The following is a 19,940-nucleotide window of genomic DNA, read 5'->3' on the forward strand; positions in this document are numbered from 1 at the left end:
TAATCTCCCATTGGGTCAGTGCGATAAAGTTAGTAAAACCTCTTTGCTACTGTTTTTTATGTTCTAAGGACCATTCCGTGTATTGTAATATCCAAAGTTCTAAGTGTCTTATCACGTTACTTACGTCAGTGGTTGTCAGCTTGTTCTGTCTTTTTCTATGGAACAATAAATACAGTATGTTATTATTCAATTTTTACTATATTAGTGTAGACACATTAGGGAAGATTTATTGTGGGTTACATGGCCGTTTTCTGGTGTACAAGATGTAAAAAGTCACATTTTTTTGTGATTTTTTTTTCCATATCTGCCTCATTCTCGCCATAAATAGGGGTCATAGCAGGGATGTGCAGGTGTCGATGCCCCATCAGATTTATTACAATTTACGTAAACCCCAATAATCCATGCTAATCTCCTGTAATGGTCACAATGTCCTGATGTTGGAGTACCCTATTTCACCCAGGAGTAAGGAGTAAAGGACTCAGCAGGGACGCCCAGTAGAGTTAATTCAAAAATTTTGCAAAATTCAGGTTGAATTTAGTTCAATTCAAACTGGTTCTCTCATGTCTATTTGTAATGAATAACAACAAAGTCGCATGAAGGTGCTGAATGGCATATTATGTATGTTTCAGGTATTTTATTTTATTTTTAGAAAGTAGTAGATGTAGATGGGCATTTATGATTTTTATTTACTTTTTTTAATAATTTATGGAGTTTTTTGTTTTTTTGTTGTTTTCTCAACATGAAAAGAGTGAAAATTGCCAGAAGTGTAAAATTCATTCGCTGGTAGGTTGCAGATGAATATATTGTATAACCACATTGATGTGGGCTGAGAATAGGCCATTCTTATAAACGTCATATACTCTACCTCCAACAGGCACACACAAGCACTAGAACCAGTACCAGGACAATCGTTCCAACTGTTGCCATCAGGATAAGGTGATTGGATCCTTCAGCTGGATGTGAACAGACACATAAAAAAAATGATTAAAATCACAAGAATTCAATGTAAAATCATATTGAAAGGGTCACGAACAAAGGATTTTGTGTGCTGTAAGTATTATACTTCATACATAACTAGTGTTGGCCGAATTGGCTCACAACGAGCCAGATTCCTCCCAAATATTTCAAATGGTTTGTTTGTTACCGAAACATTTGGGATTCGTCTTGGGCGAACTAAAATGGCAACCACTACATGATTTATGGTAAATTATTAGACCTTCCCTTACCTCTTTTGGGCCTCCTCGCAGTGTCTGGAGATCTCGGTCTTCCTCTTCTATGGGTGTCACATCTCAGAAGAGCTCCATAGACAGTGTCTGGTGTGGTTCTGGGATGTCGCCTGTGATTGGGCCTCAGAGGTGATATGGGACATTACGTCGGAGATGGTTATAGTGGTCTTCTGAGAGGAGAGGCATGAAGGTGGAAGAAGCTGATCACCAGATGCCGCAAAAAGGCCCGAAAGAGGAGGGTGAGGCAGGGGCGGATCCAGGGCCGGGCGAGCCGGCCGACCGCCCGGGGCCCCGTGGTGCAGCCCAGACCTACGGACGCCGATGAGCTGAATACATAGGCGTTTAAAGCAGGAGCTGTCAGCTCCTGCTTTAACACTGAGCTCCGGCATTTGTAGCCGCGATGTGATGACGTCACATTGCGGCTACAATATGTGTATGAGGGAGAGAGCTGTGAGGGAAGGTGAGTGTGTGTTTGTGTGTGTGAGTGTGAGAACAGCATGACACTGGGGCAGATGGAGGGGGGAGAACGGCATGACACTGGGGCAAATGAAGGGGGGGAGAACGGCATGACACTGGGGCAAATGAAGGGGGAGGAGAACGGCATGACACTGGGGAAAATGAAGGGGGGGAGAACAGCATGACACTGGGGCAGATGAAGGGGGGAAGACAAGATTGACACTGGGGCAGATGAAGGGGGAGAGAACAGCATGACACTGGGGCAAATGAAGGGGGGAGAACGGCATGACACTGGGGCAGATGAAGGGGGAAGAACAGCATGACATTGGGGCAAATAAAGGGGGGAACAGCATGACATTGGGGCAGATGAAGGGGGAGAGAATGGCATGACACTGAAGCAGATGAAGGGGGGGATGGCATGACACTGGGGCAGATGAAGGGGGAGAACGGCATGACACTGGGGCAGATGGAGGGGAGAGAGCAGCATGACACTGGGGCAGATGAAGGGGGGAGAACGGCATGACACTGGGGCAGATGAAGGGGGGAGAACGGCATGACACTGGGGCAGATGAAGGGGGAGAGAACAGCATGACACTGGGGCAAATGAAGGGGGGGAACAGCATGACATTGGGGCAGATGAAGGGGGGAGAACGGCATGACACTGGGGCAGAGATGGGGGGGACATGAAACTGTGGGCAAATAAAGGGGGAGAATGGCATGAAACTAGGGGTAGATGAAGGGTGTATATGAAAATGGGGGAGAGATAGAGGGGGGACATATAATTTACGGGTGACTGTAGGAGGATTATACTGTGTGGAATCACATGAAAATTGAATGAGAATGGGCGGAGTCAACATAAAAGTGGGCAGGGCCTATTTTGCTGCACGTGCCGCACGTTTTATTCCCTCTTTTTAGTCTTCAACAGTTGGGAAGTACAGGTTAGAAGTGTGAGACCCCCCAGTAAGTAGGGCCCCGCCAAAGTCAATTGCCCAGTGCCCCACAAACCCTGGATCCACCACTGGGGTGAGGGAAGGGGAGTATAAATATTTTTTTTTTATTTTTTTACACCCTTTTCATGGGCTTCCACCTATTATACTGTGGGGGTCTACCTTTTTGTAACCCAAGATAAGCTAATTGTTATTTGTAGAATTGGAAAATTTCATAGAAATAGATTTGAGTTGCTTTGATATCCATTACATTTACCAGTATAGTAGATATTTGCGGAGGACTTCCCAAAACTGTTGTGAGCGATACATGAATACTGGCCGGAGGTCGCCTCATTGTCCACTAGGGTCAGAGTCTCTCCGGTTTCAGGTAATATAGAGCCATCCTTCATCCAGGTGTAGTGAGTGACATCAGGATGGCTGCTTAGGAAATCGCAGATCAATAGAGTGACTTCACGTTTGTGCTTCACAGTTATGTGAACTCCAATCGCTGCATCTACAAAAGGGGGAAAAAAATCAATGATAATCAGAATATAAAATATACAGTGTTGTAATAGTCAAAATTATAATATTGTCAATAAACTACAGAAGCCGGAACCCCTTCATAAATCAACCATGCCCAACTATGGTCTGGCTTTTTGATCTATGTCTTCCTTGCATATCACCACTATATTTGCATGTGAGGACGCTGGGTCACATTGAGACCAAGGTAAAGGCACCACAATAGGTAGATATGGGGTCACATGACTTCCTTATAAATAGACTACTTGTGCCTTTGAACACAGAACTTCTTTGTAGCATAAGACCTAATTGAGCGTTCTCCGTAAAAAAGGAAAAATTGACTTAGTTGACCAGTTCCAACTGAAATGGGGATAGCAGAAGATTTCCAATGGTGGACAATGTGAAGTCTTGTTGGATGCAAGGACCAAAGATGGATTGTGGATCGTCCAGTTAGTATAAGGGACCACGCTCACTCTCGTTTCACAGCAAAAAATTCTTTATTAACACGACACGGCAACACCGCATCACACTCTTGTGAGGTTGGTGACCTATTTTTTTCTCCGGAGTTTCTCATGAACAGAGACTTGGATATATCCATATCAGTCTCAAAATCCTGACCAACAAGAGATTTTTCCCGCTGCCGCTTCTTCCGCCTTCCGGAAAAAAAGAAGCAAGGTGCTCATTCTTCAGGCCGAGTCGCCTCGAGATTTGGCTTGAAGACACTTCCTCCTATGGACTAGGCCCATTCATTGGAGTGCGCGGCTGGATGCCACTGCTGTGCACCGGCTTTCAGTCGCGGCAACCCGGTTTTTGGTCCGGACCGGTTTAGGTTCCAGACCAAAAAACTTCTGAACTTACCCTGAGGTTGGTGATGTATTTTTCGCTTTGAAGTTTCTCATGACTTGGATAAGAACTCCATCTAGCGATGAACGCCTTGTGTGTATTCTAGAGAACAAAGTGATCATCGACCTACCCAGCATTAGTCTCAAAAAATACTTGGAGGCTATCAGTTGGGTGAGTCAGTATGTAGTCGTTAAGTTTCCACTATGACGGGGAGAGGAGGAAAATTTTTGGCTAGGGAAAGAGATAGGAGCACAGTCAAACCAAGTTGGGACACCAATTGAGGTATTGAGGGACAGAAGCTAGGAACAAATCAATAAGGGCATCCAATTGTCTGTATGGAGAGATATATGTAATTTCGTTCCATGCTGAGTTGACAAGGCCAAACATCAAAGAGTCCCTTCTCATGATCCCTCCTAGGTAGAAAACCATCAGAGCATTCAAGGAAAATGGAGTCCATATATCTGTCCATAATTGTGTAAAAAGTCCCCAGCAATAACTAGAGGACCAGACTTGATCTCCTCTAGTTTGTTGACAATTTTAAGGAGGAAGCGACGTTGATGGAATTTTCTGTAAGTTACATTGTTGATATCACATATCAGGGTAATATAGAAGCCAAGAGGGTCACAGTATGGCAAGAAATAACAGATAGCGACACAGAGTCCTTAATTGCAATCATGACCCCCTTTCTTTTAGAAGATGAGGACAATGTGAAGATATGAGGTCATGATATATTAACCAGGAAGACTGATAGAGATAACTTCATATATACGGGTAAAAAGAGGACAACCTGAGAGTCATACATTAAACAGAATGCAAAATGGGGTAATAAAAGAAATGACAATAATCAGTGAAACATCCTTGTGTAACAATCCACTGGACATGGTAAGGGTGGCGCAATGCAATGACCCAGAGTGCATGAATGGCTCAACCAACTTATAGGATACTTAAAGACATCCGAGCCAACTAAATTGTAGGTCAATCTCAATGCTTGCGGATCTCAGAGTGAATGATTCTTGCTGGACATGAGATGGAGATCCAGACCCAATCTAGACAACTGAGAAGAAGAACACCCCAAGTCTTAAGCAATCCCAGACTAATGAGGCTACCACCGTACTTTCATTTTTAGAAATCAGGAGCTTGACCGAAAAGTTTTCCACATCCTAACTTGTCAACGGAATTAATTCTCTACGGAGACAAAGGGGGAAGAGGCAGAAAGAGTATGTTTATGCACCGGCCTTGGCCAGATGGTGATGCAGATGACATGTAGGATGCCATTGTCCCTTAGATCAGGGAAGACAGAACATACTTTAGGAGACATAGAGGAAAGGGACATTGGAGCATCAGGAGATGAGGGTGACTTGGTGACAGAGGGGCATGAACTTACTGCTAGTTGCAGGGAACACTCACCCGGCCTCTCTAGGTGCCATATAATGGGGACAGTGGTCTGGTTATCTAGGTGAGTGTGGCCTCTGCCCCAATGAAGTAGAGAAGGCTCCTGGCCGAACTCTGAGCGCAATTCCAGAGGAGGAGAGGAGGAAGATGTTCTGTTCTTTGTGCCAATGGTGCCTGGGACAGCCAAGTGGACACTGGTTAGCTTTACTATATTTATGGTGTACAATGTCAGACTAGGTTAACCATTGCGGAGACAAGTATTAAGTTGCCATCTTAGAGCACAACCAAGCTCCAGGCCCTCTAGAAAGTCCCCTAAAGCTCTGTTCACCTATCCTTTATAAAGTCTCTCTCGGGAGGTCTTTCATGGGTTCAGTCAAGAGCCTGAAAATATTTACTCCCAAAGCTAAGTCAATAGGTTCACCATTGGTAACCATCATAGTCTAGGTTATAACCGAAATCTATAAAGCCTGTGTGAACAGAACCACAATCTACTTATACTAGAAGAATGCAAGGGGAGGGTTCTTTAGTGGGATAAGCTCAAAAATAAGTGACCCTCAGGCTTCTCAGGATCTCATTCCCGTTCCATAGTATAGAATATTAGGCAGGCGAATCCCAAGAGACGGATGGAATAAAAGAATTATTATTCATGTTAACAGATTTATACAATTTAATTTCATGTGCTCCTAGTTGTATACATACGTAGTACAGGTATCTGTGCCGGGGTTGACTCTCCTCTCCCCACATAATTTATGGCAGTACAGGAATAGGGCTCCATGTCCCTGGTCACATTATACACTATGATCTCCCGTCCTCTATCTGGTAACCTCGTTTTTCCTTTGTACCATACATACATATATACAACAGGCTTGCAGGAGCTGTCACATCGTAAAGTCACATTGTTTCCTTCCATCACGTCATTCATCCAAGTGACGGACACATTTTTTGGTGCATCTGTGGAAATAAGAATATTCTCACAACCCCATCTCCATAACTTGCTTTGCTTTATGTGGCACCCTCCTAGGCTCCCCTAGAGGTAGCACTCAGAATTAAATGAAAGGTGTTTTCCCATCAACATAACCAGATTTAAATTTATAGAAAATTCAAAGTTAAAAATTTTCGTAAATAGAATTTAAAATTTTCCAGAGTTTTAAAGATTTCCTAAAACCATCTTGTCTTTTGTTAATATAGGATGCCAATGGATACAACCATGAATGTAGGAACTTTTTATGGTCTGAGACTTGTCAGAAAACTTTTTAACTATTTGTTGCCACTTGGAGGAGTTTGACCTTGTGAGCAATTTTTTTTTTTTCCTGCTTACTGAAATATATTCAATTTATAGTTATTAGAGATGAGCGAACACTAAAATGTACGAGGTTCGAAATCCGATTCGAACAGCCGCACACTGTTCGAACGGATTTCAAACCCCATTATAGTCTATGGGGGGAAATGCTCGTTTCAGGGGTACGCAAAATTTGATACAATTATACGTACCTAGTCCACGAGTGACGGTCGGGCTGGCTTCTGCTTCATATCTTCTCCCGGCGCAGGGTCCCTGCGTCTTCTTCCGCCTGGAAATTCACTCTGCCTAGGCAGAGCCAACTGTGCATGCCCTCCTTAAGCTGAAAAAAGACATTCGAGAAATTGTTGAAATTTTAGGAGAAGCAAAATCTACAGTTTGGTGCATCCTGAGAAAGCAAGCCATGCTGAACTCATCAATGCATAAAGGCCTGGACCTGGCCCATGGAAGACAACAGTGGTCGATGATCGAAGAAAAATTTCCATGGTAAAGAGGAACCCTTTCACAATAGCCAACCAAGTGACCAACACTCTCCAGGATATAGGCGTATCAAAATCCAAATCTACCATAAAGAGAAGACTGCATGGAAGTAAACACAGAGGGTTCGCTGCTTGGTGCAAGCCACTCATAAACCTCAAGAATAAGAAGGCTAGATTGGACTTTGCTAAAAACATCTCAAAAAGCCTGCACAGTTCTGGAAGAACATTCTTTGTAGAAATGAAACCAAGATCAACTTCTTCCAGAAGGATGGAAAGAAAACAGTATGGTGAAGGCGTGGAACAGCTCGTGATCCAAAGCATAGCACATCATCTGTAAGACATGGCGGAGGCGGCAGTGTGTTGGGCTGGGTATGCATAGCTGCCAGTGGCTCTGGGTCATGAGTAAGACATGGCGGAGGCAGTGTGATGGCTTGGGCATACATGGCTGCCAGTGGCTCTGGGTCATGAGTAAGACATGGCGGAGGCAGTGTGATGGCTTGGGCATACATGGCTGCCAGTGACTCTGGGTCATGTGTAAGACATGGCGGAGGCATTGTGATGGCTTGGGCATACATGGCTGCCAGTGGCTCTGGGTCATGAGTAAGACATGGCGGAGGCAGTGTGATGGCTTGGGCATACATGGCTGCCAGTGACTCTGGGTCATGAGTAAGACATGGCGGAGGCATTGTGTTGGCCTGGGTATGCATGGCTGCCAGTGGCTCTGGGTCATGAGTAAGACATGGCGGAGGCAGAGTGATGGCTTGGGCATACATGGCTGCCAGTGACTCTGGGTCATGAGTAAGACATGGCGGAGGCAGTGTGATGGCTTGGGCATACATGGCTGCCAGTGGCACAGGGTCACTAGTGGTTATTGATACTGTAACACAGGACAGAAGCAGCTGGATGAATTCTGTGGTATTCAGAGACATATCGTGAGCTCAAATCCAGCCAAACTGATACATAATACAGATGGACAATGACACAAAACATAAAGCCAAAGCAACCCAGGAGTTTATTAAAGCAAAGAAGTGAAATGTTTTTGGATGGCCAAGTCAGTCGCCTGATCTCTACCCAACTGAGCATTTCACTTGTTACAGACTACAGAAGGGCCACAAAAAAGAGCAACTGAAAACCGTGCCAGTAAAGGCCGAGCATTACAAAGGAGGGAACCCAGCGATGTCTGGTGATGTGCGTGAGTACAAGACTTCAGGCAGTCATTGCCAACAAAGGGGGAACAACCAAGTATTAAGAAATAATTTATTTACAATTATTTAGTTTGTCCAATTACTTCTGAGCCCCTGAAATGAGGAGACTGGGTTTATCTATAGGTTTTAGGGCCTCACATTTTTATGCAATCTGAATGAAAGCTGAAAGTCTGAACTTCAACATCGTGATAACGTATAGATCCAAATATAGAGAAATATTGTCTTCATTTGGTTCAGCTACTCAGAATGTGATGCCCCCAGGAGACTAAAGATAATTAAAAAGTTTCAATAAAAAAAAAAAATAAAAAAAATAAAAATATATATATATATATATATATATATATATATATAATAATAATAATAATAATAATAATAATAATAATTAGAGATGAGCGAACACTCTTCGATCGAATAGGTATTCGATCGAACATCAGGTCATTCGAGGTATTCGTTCCAAATCGAATACCACGCGACACACGCAGTAAAAATTTGTATCCTCTCCCACCTTTTCTGGCGCATTTTTTGCACCAATAATTGTGCAGGGCAGGTGGGACAGGAACTACAACAACGGAGGAAGTGAAAAAAATTGAAAAAAAAACATTGGCTGCCGAAACCTGTGACCTCACATTCATAAGAACGGTCGCCACCCTATTCGCCATTTTTGCGGTCAGAGATAGGGAGAGAAACATATCTGCTGAGGGCTAGATAGTGATTAGCTTCAGATAGGCAGGCAAGAACTAAAGAAGAAACCAGCAGCTCTTCTCAGAGCTATACACTGTAAGGACATCAGTCCAGCTTTCCCCGGACGGTGGAAAACAGGGATACAGAACAGATACAACTTCATATATAGCGGAGAAACAGCTTTCATTGTTGGCTGTCCGCACACAGAATAGCCGGAATACACAGCAGTGACTAGATCATATAGAGCTGGAAAAAGCCTTTAATTTTGGGGGGTCCTGAAAAAAAGCAGCAACAATCCACAGCAGTTACAAGTTCATATATAGCTTAAAAAACCTTTTTTTTTTTTTTTTTTTTTTTTGGGGGGGGGGGGGCTGATAAATAGCAGCAGTCCACAGCAGTTACTTCTTGTTATATATGTGCATACCAGCTTTTCAGGCTGTGTAACCCCAAAACAAGGATACAAAGCAATTAGGTCAGGCTATGTATGCTCAATCCAGATATCCAGGGTGTGTAACCCCAAAACCTAGGTGGGAGACACCGAAATTCAGTCAGGTTATGTCCGCTCAATACAGTTGTTCACAGTGTGTAACCCCAAAACTTAGGTGGGTGAGACAGAAATTCAGTCAGACTATATCACCTCAATCCATTTTTTACGGGTCTACCCCTTGTATTTTTCATTTATTTCTGTGACATTATTTCAACCAATAACTCAAGCAGTACAAGCACCAGACACTGGTACTAGAACACTGAAAACTGCTATATAAATGTAGTACAACTTCAGCCATTACTTTTCCGCCCTCCCAGGATCTCTTTTCGGGTCTTTTTCTCCCTCTGTTGAACCACTTCCCATCAATACGGTGTGATACATTAAACAATATGTTTGATACTCAGGTCGCTCGTGCCTACCTATTTCCAAGGGCAACTGTTGGCATTCTTCCCAGTCACACAAGTACAGTTAAGGATTGTTGGATGCGATATCTCAACCTTTCACCCTCACAAGTTTCTTTCCTAAAGTATAAGGAAACTTTAATGAAGGACAATCCGAACATCTGATGTGACCGTTGTGACAGGACCAGGGGAAAAGTGGTAGAAAGAGTACACATTTCTCCCAGGTTCCTGTCAGACACAATCTAGGTGCAGCTGAGCAAAGCTGCGCTCCTGGCTGGTGGGTCTTACCAAAACCCTGGTAAAGGTCTGGCTGCTGGAGCAGGGAGTATTGGTGTCTCTACTCCATTCAGCCACTCCAGGTTTTGGCATATGTGAGGTTAAATTCTTGCACCATACTTGACTGGATTGTACTTTCATTTTGTGCCAAAAAGTGGTCAAGACAGCGATCCCTGAGCTAATCCCGTTATACCATCCATTGCCAACTGCACCACTGAAGTTACCATCTCTGGAAGTGGTACAACTTCTTTCTCTGCATTTAGCCATGCTCAATGCTATGCTAGCTGACTACACTTGGTTGGTCGAGGGTTCTCTTAATGCATACCACCAAGGGGCATCAGATGTGTTTTTCAGCATTGAGGCCACCTCCTCTGAGATCCCAAAGGAACTTCAGAAGATTTCTGTATTGCACCCAAAGAGAAGAGAAAATAAGTGTAGGGAGCAGAGGGATCAGAGAGGACAGAGCTGGGGTCGGCCAGGTACTCCCACAACATGCGCCTATACTTGTCCCTCATGGTGACACTAGGCCCCTCAGTGGCGGTAGTTTGGCCAGGGGGTGCCATTAACGTTTCCCAGACCTTGGAATAAGTCTTGCAATATGGCCGAGTTTTGCATGACTCGCCTTGCTGCCTCTGGACATGCCTTTGCCTGTAGCCACCGTTTTTGCTACTTAGATTGCCTCTACATCTACACTGCTTTCGCCCCTAGACATCCTCCCAGTCTATGCCTCTGCTTCTAGTCACCTTTTTGCTGCTTAGCTTGCCTCCACATCTACACTGCTTTTGCCCCTAGACATCACCCCTGTCCATGTCGGGTCGGTGGCCTCGTCGTCCACCAACTCCTCTTCCAATTGCTCACTGTCCCCATACTGCAAACCGAACATAACCACAGCTTGCCCTGATGGCAACTGTGTCTCATCATCATCATTGAGGCCCAGAAACATCGGTTGCGGGTCCACAACCACAAAATTGGAAGGAAATGCTCCAGTATTTCTAACACCTGTTCCTGGTGCTTGGGCCTGGTCTGTGTTGTACCCTGCACGCTGCTTAACGCAGCTGCCATATCCGGAATTGTGATGAGCGCATGCTAATGTTTCGTGTCCAGTGGAAAGGATGGGATAGGATTTCACATAAGTCTGCCACCCATGGAAACTCATGGGGCAGAAACTGCGGGAGCTGACTCTGAGGAACCTTTGGGTTTTGGAGATGGAACTCCATCAAAGGTCTCTGCAGCTCACACACCCTGCTCAACATATGGTATCTAGGGTTTCAGCGTGTGGGGATGTCGCACAACAGCCGGTGTTCGGGCAGATGGAGGCGTTGCTGGAGTGTTTCGAGGCTAGCAGCAGCTCCTGTAGACTTGCAAAAGTGGGCGCACAAGCGCGGCACTTTCACCAGTAGCTCTTGTACATTTGGGTATGTTTTCAAAAACCGTTGCACCACTAAGTTAGACGTGGGACAGGCATGGAACGTGTTGGAGGCTGGCAAGCTCCAGAGCCACTACCAGGTTCCTGCTGTTATCACACAAGACAAACATGCCTGGCCCCAGGTGCAGCAGGGAAAAGAGCATTGCCATCTCAGCCAGGATGGCATCCCTGACCTCGGAGGCACTGTGCTGTCTGTCCCCCAAGCTGATGAGATTCAGCATGGCCTGCTGACATCTCCCCAAGCCAGTAGCTGGGGTCAATTCAACGGAGAAGGAGGAGGAGGAGAGTGGTGTTTCAGCACTTCTGCCAGGAATATTGGGCGAGGAGACAAGGCAGGCCGTCACAGTTCGCGACCCAGTCCCAGCCTCAACTACATTCAGCCAGTGTGCCGCTATTGAGAGGCAGCGTCCCTGGCCGCATGCACTTGTCCATGCCTCGGTGGTCAAGTGGAACTTTGTGCAACTTAGCGCAGAACTTAGGGCCCGCCTGATGTTACAGGACACACGCTGGTGCAAGGCTCAACTCACCCAAAGGGCCAAAAACACTGCTGGTGAATTTTGTTCCGTTCCAAAGGACTCTGTGTTTAGATTTAGCTCAGTCGCAGCTCCAGGACATGCCTTTGGCAAGGTTTCCTTTAGTGGCTCCATCTCAGCAGGATGATGATGGTGATGATGATGATGATGATGATGAATATGAAGAAGCTTTGTTAAATCTGGTGTCGGAAGGGAAAGTGGTTTCTGATCTACATCTAAAGTACTGGAGCATGTTGTTTGGACTATTAACACCTGATCAGAACCCTGTATAGGTAATGTAGAGTCCGATATTAGAGGACCATTACCGCTAGTAGTGGTTGCAGCCAATTCTCCCCCTTTGCGGTCGTCTAAATAAAAGTTACCCCCAGGACTTGATGCCAAAATGTTATCAATTTCACACTCCAAATCAAGGTCAATGTCTGGGTCCTCAGTCCAATCCACTGCATCAATCCAACACAATGAGAGTGATGGTTCTGGATCCACTGTTTTAGGGGCAAAGAATTTTAAAGGGGCTAACACTCTGCTGGTGCAAGGCTTTACTCACTCCAAGGGCCAAAAACTCTGCAGGTAGAGGCTGAAGTTACCTGAAGGGCCTCAATCTCTGCTGGTAGCTCAGCTTAAGGACCTTTAACTTTGTTTGGAAGGGCTCATGTTAAGGGCCATAAATGTGAATTTTGGAAGGTCTTACCACATCACTCACACACACACACACACACACACACACACAATGACAGTTAAGGGTGAGGGCTTTTGGATTTCCCATTGTCTATTCCATCCGCGGTTGTCATGGGGAACGTGATTTAAAGGGGTGGTTGTTACTGTTTGTTGAGCTTAAATTGGGGTTTGTGTCCATCCATTTGGGGAGTAAAGAAGGTTTCCAGGTATTTTCCCACTTTGATAGAGGTTTTTTAGAGTGTGGAAAGTGTGTAGTTGTTAGGCTGTGATGTTGGGGTAATAGAGGGTCTTTGGTGTGTTAGATGCCCCCAGACATGCTTCCCCTGCTGTCCCAGTTACATTGCAGAGGTGTTGGCATCATTTCCTGAGGTGTCATAGTGGACTTGGTGACCCTCCTGAGTCGAATGGTGGGATCCCCTGAAACGAAGCATTTTCTCCCATAGACTATAATGGGGTTCGATATTCGATCGAATAGTCGAATATTGAGCGGCTATTCGAAACGAATATCGAATATTTTGTTCACTCATCTCTAAATAATAATAATAATAATAATAATAATAATAATAATAATAATAATAATAAAAAATAATTCTCACCACACAAAAATCTAAAGTTCTAAAAGTTTCATGTTCCCCAAAATGCTAGAAATAAGAAGCAAGTTATGGAGCTATGGGTGGCACAATATAGTGAAAAAAACATTTTTGTTTTTCAAAGATAACATATAAATTTTGCCAAATGGTTAACCACATAAAAATAAAGGTAGTATGAGAATTTCAGCTCCGGGCCCCCTTTCCCACAGGCCCCATAGCAGTGGTGTGGTCCGCCTACATGGTAGCTACACCACTACTGGATTGAAACAAAACTAGATTTTCTCTTACAGCCCTTAAAGTGATTACATTTATAAGCCAATGTAAAATGTGCGGTTCATTGTACCGAGTCAATTATAATACGTACAGTAGATGTTGAATTTTTGGGATGTTTCAGAATCTAGGGAGTCAAGATATGAAACAGCGCAAAGAACACGACGCCCATCATCCTCATAGGAAGGAATATAACTAAGTTCTGATATTTCTCTCCAGGATCCATCATAAATCTTCAGTGTCTGACTTTTAGCTTGACCAGGTTTGCTCCATTGTAGAGAAGGAGGTCTGGAATGACACGTGTGATCTACAAAACATCTTAAAGTGGTGGCTTCTCCTTCCGTCAAAGTCTTAGGCAAAGAAAACTTAGGACTCAGTTTATCTGTGGAAAATGATTTTAAAATTCAGACATTATTCTTCTCCGTTTTAGGGACATTCTACACAGACTTTTCAGTAGCCTTCTCTACTCTAAGTAGCACGGCCAACCCAGAGTTCCTTGGAGGTCTCCTTTGGAGACAAGGCGTAGTCTACTTGCACCCCTCCTAACTTACGAAGAGGACAAATACTGAAGTGTGCCAAGCAATGTGTTGCTGTTGTGTTATGCCTCTAACCCCCAAGGAACTGAAAATATTTTGGGAAATCTATAAAAGTTTGGATACCCCTGGAAAAATTACTGTAATTGTGAACAGTTAAGCAAGCTGAAGATAAAATGATCTTCAAAGGACATAACATTAGAGATGACACATTCCCAATGTTTTTTTTTTTTTGGGAAAAAAAGAAAATTTTCATAATGTTACATTTTTCAAAATAATAAGAAATGAAAATGGCCCAGTGCAAAAGTTTGGGAACCCTGTATGGTTAGTACCTAGTAGCCCCTCTCTTGGCAAGGATCACAGCCTGTAAACACTTTTTGTAGACAGCAAACAGTCTTTCAATTTTGGTTTCAGGAATTTTCATCCATTCTTCCTGGACATGTTTTCTGGTTCCGTGAACGTCCTGGGTCGTCTTGCCTGCGATGCTCTTTTGGAGGTCTAGCCACAGATTTTCAATGACGTTCAGATCAGGGGACTGCGATGGCCATGGTAAAAACTTCAGGTTGCACCTTATAGGTAGTCTATGGTGGATTTTGACGTGTGCTTAGGATTATTATCCATTTGTAGAAGCCATCCTCCTCCACCTCCTCCTCATCCTTCTCCACCTCCTTCTCCTCTTCCTCATCCTCCTACTCCTCCTCCTTGTCATCTTCCTCCTTCTCTACCTCTTCTCAATTTCAACTCGTTTACAGATGGTGTTTTGTTTGCTTTAAGAATTTTCTGAAATTTCATTGAATCTATTCTTCCCTCCATCCGTGAAATGTTCCCCCTGCCATTGGCTGCACCACAACTCCAAAGAATGATTGCTCCTCCCCCACGCTTAATAGTTGGAGAGATGTTCTTTTCCTGAAATTCTGTGCTCTTTTCTCTCCAAACATACCTTTAATCATCATGGCCACAGAGTTCTTCTTTTTTAACCTCATCGGTCCACAAGACTTGTTTCTACAATCTATCAGGCTTGTTTAAATGTTCTTTTGTAAACTTCTGACCCTGAATTTTATGGTGAGGACGCAGGAGAGGTTTTCTTCTGATGACTCTTCCATTAAGGTCATATGTGTTCAGGTATCACTGAACAGTAGAACAATGCACCACAACTCCAGGGTCTTCTGAATCTTCCTGAAGGTCTTTTGCAGTCAGGTGGGGGTTCTGATTTGCCTCTCTGGCAATCTTACATACAGCTGTCTCTCTATTTTTCTTGGTCTTCCAGACCTTATCTTGACCTCTGCTGTTCCTGTATCTGCCATTTCTTAATTACATTTCGAACTGAGGAAAGGGAAATTTGAGAATACTTTCTTATCTTTTTATAACCTTCTCCTGTTTTGTGGCCTCCACCATTGTCATTTTCAGAGTTCTAGGCGGCTGCTTAGAAGAACCTATGGCTGCTGTTTTTGGCACAAGGTTAGAGGAGGCGGCGGGGATTTATAAAGTTGTAAAATTTGCATTGCTTGGCCTTTTCAAATGATGATAGTGAACAAGCTTTAGCCCTAACTGGCTAATGAAGGGCTGAGACCTTGGTCAAAGTTAATTAAGCACACAAATCTACAAGGATTCCCAAACTTTTACAAGGTACACCTTTCCCTTTTTCACTCTAAAATTGCACTCAAACATAATGCATTGATATTGCTTAAAATTATAGACAAGTCTGTTTAATCTTTAACTTTAGGCATTTTAAAGATCATTTCATATTCATCTTGCTTAACTGTTCACAATAACAGTCATTTTAACTAGGGGTGTCCAAACTTTTGCATGTCACTGTACAGTATATAAAGATGTAGCAAAGTTTAACATGACTTTTAACACATTAAGTTAATAGTTGCTAATCATTTTAATACCTATCTGCTCAGCGACTTACAACATACAGTGTTGGCCAAAAGTATTGGCGCCCCTGCAATTCTCTTAGATAATACTCATTTTCTTCCATAAAATGATTGCAATCACAAACTCTTTGGTAATATCTTCATTTATTTTGCTTGCTATGAAAAAACACAAAAGAGAATGAAAAAAAGTCAAATCATTGATCATTTTACACAAAACTCCAAAACTGGTGTGGACAGAAGTATTGGCGCCCGCAGCCTAATACTTGGTAGCATAACCTTTAGACACAATCACTGCGCACAACCGCTTCCGCTAACCAGCAATGAGTTTCTTACAAGGCTCTGCTGGAATCTTAGACCCTTCTTCTTTGTCAAACTGCTCCAGGTCCCCCCTGAGATGTGAAGGGGGCCTTCTCCAAACTGCCACCAAGAGATCTCTCCCCCTCCCCCACAGGTGTTCTATGGGATTCAGGGCTGGACTCATTGCTGCCTCTTTACAAGTCTCCAGGGCTTTCTCTCACCACCATTTTCTAGTGCTGACCTGAAGTGTGTTTTGGGTCATTGTCCTGCTGGAAGAGCCCTGACCTCTGAGGGAGACCCAGCTTTCTCACACTGGGCCCTACATGATGCTGCACAATGTGTTGGTCGTCTTCAGACTTCATAATGCCATGCACACGGTCAAGCAGTCCAGTGCCAGAGGCAGCAAAGCAACCCCAGAACATCAGGGACGTCTGCCATGTCTGACTGTAGGGGGCGTCTTCTTCTCTTTGAAGGCCTCTTTTTTCCCCTGTAAACTCTGTGTTGATGCCTTTTCCTACTTTTGTCTCTTCTGACCAGAGAATATTCTTCCAAAACGTTTGTTGGCTTTCTCAGGTAAGTTTTGGCAAACTCCAGCCTGGCTTCTTTATGTCTCTGGGTAAGAAGTGGGGTCTTCCTGGGTCTCCTACCATACAGTCCCTTCTCATTCAGATGCTGACGGATAGTACGGGGTGACACTGTTGTACCCTCGGACTGCAGGGCAGATGGAACTTGTTTGGATGTTAGTCGAGGTTCTTTATCCACCATCCGCACAATCTTGCGTTGAAATCTCTCGTCAATGTTTCTTTTGCGTCCACATCTAGGGAGGTTAGCCACAGGGCCATGGGCTTTACACTTCTTGATGACACTGCGCATGGTAGACACAGGAACATTCAGGTCTTTGGAGATGGACTTGTAGCCTTGAGATTGCTCATGCTTCCTCACAATTTTGCTTCTCAAGTCCTCAGACAGTTCTTTGGTCTTCTTTCTTTTCTCCGTGATCAATGTGGTCACACAAGGACACAGGTTGAGTCAACTTTAATCGATTTCAACTGGCTGCAAGTGTGATTTAGTTATTGCCACCACCTGTTTGGTGCCTCAGGTAAGTAACAGGTGCTGTTAATTACACAAATTAGAGAAGCATCACATGATTTTTCAAACAGTGCCAATACTTTTGTCCACCCCCTTTTTATGTTTGCTGTGGAATTATATCCAATTTGGCTTTTTGACAATTCTTTTTGTGGTTTTACATTGAAGACAAATTAAATGAAGATAATACCAAAGAATTTGTGATTGCAATCATTTTCTGGAAGAAACTGAGTATTATGTGACAGAATTGCAGGGGTGCCAATACTTTTGGCCAACACTGTAATAGTACACATTGTTTTGTAACAGAGACAGGAGCTATCCCTTCAACATGGTTTCAGCTGGGACCTGGAACTAGCTGTCAGAGTTTGAGTCTGGCAGTGTGATGCCTCAGATAATGTGATCAATAGCAGTCATGGCATTTGGGTGGTTATAGAGTGAGATCTCTATTCTTCCCCTTTTTCACCAAAATTTGCAAAAAAAAAAAAATAATTCAAAATTGTCTAGAGAAGAAGAAGACGGGATTTTTTCAAATCCTTAGATTTCATGGTTTCATTAAAGGGACTATCCAGAGACTAAATTTTACCTAACTCAAGGTCACATGATCAGAACTGTCTCCTCTCTGGTGCTCACATACATTACTTGTGCTATGGGGATTGGCTTTACTTTGGCAAATATCTGGTCTACCATCCCCAGTGATTCAGATAGAGGAGAGAGAAGTTGGATCAACTCAGATGGTTCTGATCACGTGACCATGAGTGAGAACCAACCATGAAGGAGTTCTTGATGCTTAGGCTTGGTTCACATCTGCATTCGGTCATCCATTCTGGGACTTCGCATGGGGACTCCCCTCAATGGACTACCGAATGCATTGGCAAGTGGTGACTAAAATGGGGTCCTTGTGCTTTCCGCGCGGGGTCTGCATGAGTCATGCGGAATGGAAAGTAGATCATCAAGTACTTTCCTGTCCGCATGACTCGTGCGGACACTGCACGGAAAGCACACAGACCCCATTATAGTCTGTGGGGTCCATGTGCTTTCACTGCTCACTGCTTGTCAATCTGTTCGGTAGTCCCCATGTGGACTCCCCAAATGTATTATCAAACGCAGATGTGAACCAGGCCTTAGAGAGGGCCAGAAGAGGTGAATATAACTTCAGAAAAGACTCCAACGTATACAAATAGCACTTTTGGCACAAAATGAATTAATTCAGTCCAAAAATTAAACTGGCAGGTGAACCTTGCAAAGATTTGCAAAATGAATCTCATGAGATTCATCGATCTCTACTAGAGATCTCTATGGAGTGTTATCCCTGGGAAGTATGCGGTGATGCTTAGTTAGCAAGGGTTTATTAGAAGGGATGAAGGTATGACTGATCTTCTGATCACCACTGGACAAAAAAACAACAAATTGGACGGGGCCCATGTCTGTAGGTAGACGAGTTATGACAAAGTCATCTGCTAACTCTCCTATTTGTATCTATGTGTGGCCACCCAGTCAGGGAGGGGGAATTGCAGCCTTTCAATGCTTTTGGAACCGTGTCCGGATATTATATTGAATTGGTTTCAAGGCAAATTGGAATATTTTGCCAACCTGGAGATCATTTAAGCAAGGACATATCCAATGTACTAAAGTTATCAGCCTATGAACACAACCTAGCCACATCCAAGATAGAAACAGAGAAACTCCTGGTATTAGACTTACCTGTGACATGGAGGTAAACAAATTCTGTACTGTGGTTATAACGTTTTATACTTTCTTTATCTCCTGCGATCCCTGGGTAATATTTGCCAGAATCTCCTCTTCTCACAGGGTCTATCCGCAGGGTACAGCTGTTGTCTCCGGGTACTAGTGAGGTCCGATCTATGTAATTCGGCCTTACCAAGGATGAGTTCTTGGTGTTTAGGACCTCTAGATCAGTATTGTAATGCCTGTATAAGTACCAGACAGTGCCGGATATCTCTGCATCCCTGGCAGGATGATATCTACAAGGAATCTCCACACAGGAGTCGATGAGAATAGTCATTACAGAAGGGAACGTCCATCGCTGACCTACAGAACCCAGATAGAAGCCTGGAAACAATCAGCAGGACATGAGGTCGGAGTCACAGAATCTCATTCTATCGGATTATTCTGTCATTGTGAGACTATTTACCTTGGCAGATGAGGAGAAGATAAATCTGCTTCATAGACTCCATTCTGGATTGTTGGTTACTAGACAGGAAGATACAAAATAGATACAACAACATATAATTGGTCACTCGTAATGTCCAGGCTGACAATCACATGAACTCAGTCATGTGACCTCTGAAATGTGTAAGACGCAACGTAGACAATCAGTGTCCGCCTCCATCTTTAATAACTATTTAAGAAATATTGAATTTCAGTAGGACGTCAGCAGACAAAAATCTGTGAAAAGACAGATGTACAAAAAAAAATGAATCCCACGACTTACTAATCATACAAGT

The 19,940-nt window shown here is 43.8% G+C and overlaps 2 protein-coding genes across 2 annotated transcripts in view; both read right to left on the reverse strand.

The window, feature by feature from the left end:
• Window positions 1–19,940, reverse strand: part of LOC142210152 (myelin-associated glycoprotein-like) — a 426,670-nt gene that overhangs the window by 225,589 nt on the left and 181,141 nt on the right. The gene's annotated exons all lie outside the window — the stretch shown is intronic.
• LOC142209172 (Schwann cell myelin protein-like) lies at window positions 13,760–19,670 on the reverse strand. Its single transcript, XM_075278104.1, has 3 exons — window positions 19,628–19,670; window positions 19,177–19,545; window positions 13,760–14,064 (listed from the first exon to the last, which is right to left on the reverse strand). The coding sequence occupies exons 1-3, from the start codon at window positions 19,668–19,670 to the stop codon at window positions 13,760–13,762; spliced, it is 717 nt and encodes a 238-aa protein (XP_075134205.1).

The sequence above is a fragment of the Leptodactylus fuscus genome, chromosome 6, assembly GCF_031893055.1.
Source record: "Leptodactylus fuscus isolate aLepFus1 chromosome 6, aLepFus1.hap2, whole genome shotgun sequence".
Lineage (NCBI taxonomy): Eukaryota > Metazoa > Chordata > Amphibia > Anura > Leptodactylidae > Leptodactylus > Leptodactylus fuscus.